The sequence below is a fragment of the Hevea brasiliensis genome, chromosome 11, assembly GCF_030052815.1.
Source record: "Hevea brasiliensis isolate MT/VB/25A 57/8 chromosome 11, ASM3005281v1, whole genome shotgun sequence".
Classification (NCBI taxonomy): domain Eukaryota; kingdom Viridiplantae; phylum Streptophyta; class Magnoliopsida; order Malpighiales; family Euphorbiaceae; genus Hevea; species Hevea brasiliensis.
The window spans coordinates 547,452-556,418 of NC_079503.1; the positions used below are offsets into that span (position 1 = coordinate 547,452).

An 8,967-nucleotide genomic window follows, 5' to 3' on the forward strand; every position below is an offset into this window, starting at 1 on the left:
TGCATAATCTCGACATATATCAATCATCAGTTCATAAACAGATTAGCATTTATGAAATTCAATAGAAGAATAAGAATTATAAAGAAATTATAAAGATTAAACACATAAAAGGAAATTGAGAGGTCGTTTGATAATTAGATGATAGAAATACATGAATCTAATTCCGAAGCAATATAATGTAATCAGCCAAACAGAAATTGGATAAGAACAAATAAAATGAAGGGTAAAATGGAAAAGTGACCTTGCGAGAAGAGTCTCCTGGGAATGGGTTCTTCTTTTGCCGCTCACTCAGCTACTCTTCAGCGTCGTTGTCTTGATGCAGCTTTAGTTTAGAAGTTGGAGGAGGGAGGCCGGTTGATTTTGAATTACAGTCCACACACCCACTGCTGAGAGACACACATAGCCTATGGTTACAAGAGCTAGACCCGGCCACGGTCAACGTCTCCCCGGAATCAGGTCCGTTAAGAGTCCGAACTGAACTGGAATTGGGACCCCCGGGTCGGGTTCAGTTCACTCCTTAATTGTTCAATCGGATTTGACAGAATCGATAGGTTTAGAGATTCAATTTAATTCGTCTCATTAAAAAAAAATAATAATAATAACTTGAAAAATAATTAACCATTCAATTGCATTACATTAAAATTACATTACATTAAAATTAATGGACTCAACCATGAATAAAGATTGATTCCGACTTATAATCAATTCATGGTTGAAACTACTAAAAATCATGTGAAGCTTTCAAATGTAGCTAGGCTCAAATTTTATTGAACACATTTTGACTACGTTGCTAAAATTTACATTCTATAATAGAGTTCTCACCTTATCTTTATAGAGAGATTTTTTTTTCTTTATTTTTAAGGTTTTTGTTTAGAAGTTTAATCTATTTATCTTTACTATTTTAAAGATTTTCCCTACCTCGTCTTGAAGGGAATGACTCTATCATTCCTTGCCTAATAGTAGATTAACTCTCTCCGTTACTTGGTGAACTATAAATAGTTATTTTATAAGTAAAATTTTAGGTAATCTAACTTCATTGAGAGAGTTTTTTTTCTTAGATCTGTCTTTTTTTAACCTTAGCATGGTACTATTTTACTTTGTTGTACTTTGAAAAGAAATGTGGAGATTTGTATCTATTAAGTTCTATGAAGCCCTTTTGGATAGAATCGGCCAACTGCTTTGCCTCCTCTCTATTGTCTTTTGGCACTAATGCCATAGGTTGGTACTTCATAAGCCATCTTTTAGGATGAGAGATCTCGAGAATTAATGATAATCATCTCTTTGGCTGCCTTTCCAACTAAAAGAGAGTGAGAAGCCATCTAGACTCTCCCTCTTCTTCTTTTATTCTTCCATTTGAGCCTCTATGTCATATGTTTTTTCATGATTTCAGTGCTTATTATTGTAGGTTTTGATCTTAAGGATTGTTGCACGAGTTATAAGGGTGCTATTGTGCCATAGGTTATATGGTTATGTGGTTTAGTTGTTTTGACCTTGGCAATGTGTGTTAGTTTGCAGTGATCTCCCTCTTGGTGACAGGTAGTCAAAGATGAGCGGTAGCATTTGTCTCTCTTCGTTTTCTTCTAAATTTTGGACTTGGGTACATAACTCATCTCAGCTAGGGTTAGTGCTAATGGGTTGAACTGTAATGTGGGTTGAGGCTAATTCTTCTTTTAAACTCTCTCGTTAGATCATAAGTTTAGTTGATGGGCCTTTAAGCCCCGTTTTAAGAATTAAATGTGTTATGGCTATGAGCCTATCTTTCTATCGTGCTTTAAACTTTTTTAATAAAATTATCATTTGCCTTTTGATTAAAAAAATAAAAATTTATATTATTTTGAAGTAAATCAAAACAATATTTAAAAAAAAATTAATACTTGCACATATATCAAAGAAACAAATTATAAATATGTATTAATTCGAGCTTAATTTGAATAAGAGTGGATAAAGAAGTATCATAAATGAGACATGCTAAAGTTATATGTAAAAGGTAAAATATTTTATTAATTTATTTTACTTCACTCTTTCCATGAAGATAGATTTATTTTAATTTTTACATAAATTAAGAAAATATAAATAATATATTAAAATAATAAATTTAGTTTTTTAAAAGGATGTAAATATGTATCTATTAATGTTTATTTAGTGCACTGCTATTTGTATAAATAATTACAATTTCAGTGATAAATTGTATAAAAAAACTTTGTTAAATGATTTTAAAGGGTGCATTTAATATAAGTTCAAGTTCACATGAAAATAAAATTAATAATTATTAAATCAAATATTTATATTAAGATTTGTACAAAATTAATTGAAGTGTATAAAATAAATATATAAATCTAAATATAAATTTTTAATTTAATTGTTATTAAACTCATCTTTATATGAGCTCGAGCTTTCCATAGATGCATCGATTATAAATTATATTTAATGAACTGCAATTTATATTTTACCATATAAATATTGTACATTAATGAATTTTAATTAGTGTATATTTGCACTGATTAGAATTTTGTTGGAATTATTCTATTTGTTTACTTTTGTATGTCGTTTAAGGTTTTTATATAGTAATTAAAGAAATAATTCAATCACCTAAATTATAATAAAATACTTTTTATTTACTTAAATTATTCTTTATATTGCCTAATTAAGAGAGAAAGGGCGATAAGATAAATTTTAGGTGTGTTTAATAGAGATAAGGTAAAATTGAAAAATATTAATTAAAACTCTTTAATCTTCTTAAAACGATATATAATTTTAGACAAAATAATTTCTTAAAAGTGATAGATAAAAGTATAATTAATATAAGTTCAATTTCATATGAGAACAAAATTAATAATTATTAAATTAAATATTTATATCGATATATGTTTATAATTAATTAAATCATATAAAGAGTGCACAAATCTATATAATTATTAAATTCATTTTCTTATGAATCCAAACTTATGATAGTCGTACTTGACAAATAAAATTAGACGAAAAGAGTTATAATACATATTAATTAGTGGCATATTAGCAAGCTAATAAATAAATTACTATTTAAAAAAAATGACTAAAAATTTAGAATAAATATAAAAAATAAAATAAATAAATAAAACTATCTTTATTTGATAAAGGGGTATTAACAAAAGTTACTGTAAACGAAGAAATACGAGACACTTAAATATTAAAAATAATATACGAATATTTTATTTTGCGTATAATTTAACGGACCTAATATTATATAATCTTACTTTATTTTTTATTTTATCATAATTATTTCTTAATTAGAAACTAAAATTTTATAAAAATTTAATTTAATTTTTGTTTTCAAATCTCTTACTTTATTTTTTTTTTATTTTATCATAATTATTTCTTAATTAAAAACTAAAATTTTATAAGAATTCAATTCAATTATTTTTTTTTATCAAGTCATATATTTGAACACTTAATGAGTGATAGAATTTAATTTTTTAAATTGAAAAAATAAAAATTATATGAAAAATAATACGATTATATAAAAATTGAATTGAATACTTAATTTTTTTAAAACAAACATATATATATATATATATATATATATATATATATATATATATATATATATATATATTTGCTTTTAATAAATTTATATATATATTTTTAATAATAAATATATTTTTATTATTTTATTTCTCTCATTTTTTAGAGTTTTATTTTATTTTTCTCTATGTCCGAAGTTGATTCCTCTGTCCAATTGCCTTTTTTCTCATTCATAATTATTGTTTTTATATTTTCTACAATAAGACATATGTTGATTTTAAATTATTATTGATCAATTTTAAAGAATAAATGTTGTCTCTTATAATGGCACTATGAACAATTATACTAAAAGAGATGTTGAAAAATTAAAATAATCCAAAAATTGTATAGAATTGATCATAGGGTTAAAAAATTTATTTAATCATTGTACTTTAATGAAATTAATTATTTAATTATTATATTTTAAAAATATATTATTTAATTTTTATATTTTATTTTTATTAAATTATTTAATCATTCTATTAAATTTTTTCGTTATTTAAAGAATTTTAGTGTTAGTTAAACTAATATTTAATCTTTTTTATTTTAATAAAATTAACTAGTTAGTTTTTATATTTTGAAAAATTCATTAAATAGTTCCTGTAATTTGATTATATTAACTTTTAATCCCTTATTTTATTTTTTATACCTAAACTACTTTGATTCTTTCCCTTTATTTATCTCTTATTATTTTTTTTTATTTTTCTCTCCATATATCTTTCCCTCTACATTCATAATTTTTCTCTCTCATACTCTCTCTATCTTTCATCTTTTGATAAAAATTGATACAAACTGTATATATAAAAAAGTTAATCAATTCCTTTACATCTTCAAGTAATTAAGGCAATAATATAGAAGACACAAAAATGATACCAAAAAAATTGAATGAAAATATTTAAATAATTTAAGAGAAAAATGTAAATTCAGATTTAATCTTTCCACAATAAAATTTTTATTTTCATATAGAAATATACTTTTTAAAATATTATATTTTTAAAATGCAGGAATTAACAAATTAATTAATTATACTAAAATAAATAGACTAAACTATAATATTTTTTAAGATACAAGATTAACTAATTAATTTTATTAAAATAAATTATTTAAAAAGTAATTTAATAAGAATCGACTAATAGAAAATTTAATAAAGAAATTGAATAATTTAATAAAAATAAAATATAATAATTAAATAATATATTTTAAAAGCATAGAAACAAAATAATTAATTTATTGAATAATAATTTTGCCTATAATATTTTAAAGGATTTGCCTTATTTTGTGAAATTATATTTTATATCAATATTATTGGTATTAAATGTCCTGTAACTATATATATATATATATATATATATATATATATATATATATATATTACAATCCATATTAAATTACAATGCATGGTGTATTATATCTCTTTTATAGACAAATAATTTTGCAATTAATTAATATTTATTTAGATTAAAACTTCACATAGTCAATTAAACTAATTATAATAATACTAATTCATAGAAGAAATCTAAATATATACTTTGATATATATAAATTCTATTTCGTTTTATTGGTTTTTATATTTCTAATAGAATTCTAATAGGTAATAGAATTCTATCTTGTTATACATTGCAAAATTTAATGTTTTTTAAATCCATTAGTTATCGTAAAATGACTTAGTTTTATTTATCAAATATTTGTTTTATATTTTTTAAAATTTAATTTTATAATTTAGTATATAACTTATTTTTCAGATTTTTTATCATCTATTGTTACTATTATTAGTTATTTTATTATTTTCAAATTAATTTTCAAAAAAAATTATTAGAAATTGCTATTACCATGTTCAACATAAAATATTAAAAAATGTAATAAATTTGTATTATAAAATTTTTTGCTATTCCAAACTCATATATTCTATAAAAATTTTAATAATTGTATGAAAAATTATATATTTTTGTATAATAAAAATTTATAAGAAAAATAATTAAAATTATTTTTTATTTTATGACTGAAACACTTAATTAATGAATAATAATTTAATAATTATAATGAAATTAGACAACACTATGAAAAATCAAAAGCAAAAATTATATTAAACTAAAATGTAAATTAACTGAAGTATATTATATGAAATATTATTTTTTTTTTTTTAAAAAAAAATATATATATATATATAGAGAAATAGAAAAATGAAGAAAAAAACATTAAAAAAAAAATTAAACACGTTTGCACTTGAAAAAAACAAGAAGCTGAGGCATTGTGATAGGCGAGCTACCAAGAAGGAAGAGAACGGAGGGGGGGAAAAAAAAGAAAAAAAAAAAAAGAGAGGGAGAAAAGTAATAGCAGGGGATCGAGCTACACAAAGCAAAGCTCTCTCTCTGTATGCAAATCAACTACACCCAAAAGAAGAGAAAAATGCGGTCGAAGACAGATTAGGAGAAAATGAAGAAGAGCGGAAACAGAGAGAAAGCGCGAAGAATCGAAAAGCCCAAGTGAGTTTGAAGGCTGTTGATTTATCTGCAATTGGTGAAGTTGGAGAAGGTCAGAACTTCACAAATCTCTGAACCTTAATCTCACACTCTCCAGTTTAGTTTATCGCTCTTTCGTTGTAATTCCAATTTCATCTGTAATTGGTGCTCTGTTCTTAACTCAATCTCCCAGCTCAACTAATCTTTCCTTCTCAACTTCTGTTATCTAAATTTGAAGTTTCCAGCTTTTAAATTCTCTCAAAATTTTTCAAGCCGGGTTGGGGGAAGGGGGTGTGTTCAATCGCTCAAGTGCTATACTTTTACGGTTCATGCAGTTACGAGCAATCAACTTTGATTATTCGAACTTAGGGTTTTGATTTATTTTGATTTTGAATCAATTTGGTGTGATTTCGGGGTTTTTTTATAAGCTTAACTACTGAGTTTGATCTCTAGGGTTTTGGCTTTTGTGCAAAGATGGGATTTGGGTTTGCATTGTATATTTTCTGGGCGGGTGAATTTTGGGTCGTTTGGAAACAGAAATAACCATTTTCTGGTTGGCTGTGAAGGTTTTAACCATTCTGTGGATGGTCTGTTTATTTTGAGATATACAGAGCTTGAGAGTTTATATGCATTGAATTGATATGCGGGTGGGTGAATTTTTGGTTGTTTGGAAGCCAGTATAACAGTATTTTGTGGTTGGTATTGAGGGGCAAGGGGTCTTGCAATTCTTTTGAATGGTGTATAAATCTGTTTATTGAGAGATGCAACCTCAGCAGAGCTCCAGAATTGATTTGGTTGAATTGAAAAGTCAGATAGTGAAGAAGGTTGGGGTTGAGAGGTTCAAGAAGTATTTTCATTACTTGAATAGGTTTTTAAGTCAGAAGCTGAGCAAGAGTGACTTTGATAAGTCATGTTTTCGCCTGCTTGGAAGGGAGAATCTTCCCCTGCACAATCAGCTTATCCGTTCCATCTTGAGGAATGCGTGTCAGGCCAACACCCCACCAGCAATTTATGAGGCAGGACCCACAAAATCTTCGATACAAATAGCAAAAGGTTCTCCTGATAGAGAAGATGGGCATGAACAAATTCTTACAGTTCAGAATCAAAACGTGTCCATTTGGTCGAATGGGGTTTTGCCAGTGTCCCCACGGAAGATTAGGTCAGTGATGCGTGATCGTAAGCCCAGAGATAGACCTAGTCTACTTGGGCCAACTGGGAAAGTTGAATGTATCTCGCATCAATCCACTGGTGTAGAAGGTGTAGGTGGTAAGGTTATCATGAATAATGGGGAGTTGCCTCCATGTGATTATCAGAGACCATTACAGCATCTTCAAGGAGTTGCTGAGCCACCTGAGAATGAAAGGGAAGGGTTAGTTCAACGGCCCTTTGAAAAACCGACAATAGATAGCAAAGTTCAGACAGCTTTTGTTGAAGACGGGGAAGAGGTGGAGCAAGCAAACCACTTGAGTTTCTCTAGAAGTCCATTACTTGCGCCTCTTGGAATTCCATTTTATTCTACTACTGTGGGTGGGGCTCGCAAAACTATGCCAGCAGCAAGCGCTGGTGATTTTATTAGCTATCATGACAGCGGTGTATTGTATAGTACAGAGATGCTGAGGAAACGCATGGAGCAGATCGCAGCTGCACAGGGTGTTGGAGGGGTTTCAACGGAATGTGCAAATATGCTGAATAATATGTTGGATGTATACTTGAAGAAGTTGATCAGATCTTGTGTTGAGTTGGTAGGATCAAGGTCTCCACATGATTCAAGAAAGCATCCCATCCATAAGCAGCAGGTTCAAGGCAAAGTGCTCAATGGAATGTGGATGAGTAATCACTTACATTTGCAGAGCAATAGTGGACCAGTGGAAGTTATGCATGAACAGAGGCCTCGGTGTTCAATATCTTTGCTTGATTTCAAAGTTGCAATGGAGCTGAATCCACAGCAGCTTGGTGAACATTGGCCATTGCTGCTGGAGAAAATCTGTACGCATGCGTTCGAGGATTGAAACATCCCATGAAGATTTGTTGTGCCAAAGCTGTAATTGGGCATGGATGTTGTTGTTCAAAGGCCTCAATAACTGTTGTTGGAAGTGTTGATGATCATGTTCTGTTCAGATTGCCATGATGAACTGCATGGCTTCCCCTTCAGATGGAGCTTGGGCCTTGCAAAATGAGATTGTGGGTCTGAGCATCCAAATGTCTGTTTTTCCTCCTGCAGAGCCTGTGTGAATCTGGGAATTATTTAACAGCAACCAAGCAAGGGAAACTTTTAAATAGAATTCCCATAATTGGTTGCTCTGTTGTATGATAAGTATCGGTGTTGGTTGACTTGTGCCTTCACTACAGATCTGAAGTTTGTCTGTGCAATTTTCAGCCAATGAAGAGGAAATCTAAGACAGTTTTGCAGGGATACTCTTATGTAGCTTGGGGAAAGGTAAAATCACTGGTGTAAGAGCTGTAGTGTTGCTCTTTATGTATTTTTAGATCCGATAATTGATTGGAATTCCAATATTAATAACACATTATATCCACTGACTTGTCCTTATGCTTTAAATTTGCTTTTGCAACTACATAACACCTAAATAATCTATCTGCTGATGTGTTACTGTATCACTCTGTTCTGAAGGAGACTAATTTTTCAGCCCCTAATAATTATTCAAAAAGTTGTGGTTGCAACATTTCTTTATTATTGGATGCAGTAAAGCTACTTAATCTAAAACCTTTCTTATTAAAAGGAGATGTACAATTGTCACCTCGCATAGAAGCATGAGTCAAGCGTAGATGTGTTTGAATTGCGAAGCCTGGCTAATCTTGATCTGTTTGTAGGCACAACTGAACATATTGGACATATAGAAGGTGTAGGAGAAGCTTGAGTAATATTTTGAAATACACATTAAAAAGGAATATTGTTAAATATGGAAAATAATTTGTGAAGAATTTAAATGTGAAAGCGATCAATAGTCCG

At 28.2% G+C, this 8,967-nt stretch overlaps 1 protein-coding gene across 1 annotated transcript; it reads left to right on the top strand.

Moving 5' to 3' along the window:
- Window positions 1-5,801: 5,801 nt before the first annotated feature.
- On the top strand, window positions 5,802-8,533 carry LOC110658443 (uncharacterized). The gene has a single exon (XM_058129541.1). The coding sequence runs from the start codon at window positions 6,761-6,763 to the stop codon at window positions 8,006-8,008; it is 1,248 nt and encodes a 415-aa protein (XP_057985524.1). The 5' UTR covers window positions 5,802-6,760; the 3' UTR covers window positions 8,009-8,533.
- The last annotated feature ends 434 nt before the right edge of the window (window positions 8,534-8,967 follow it).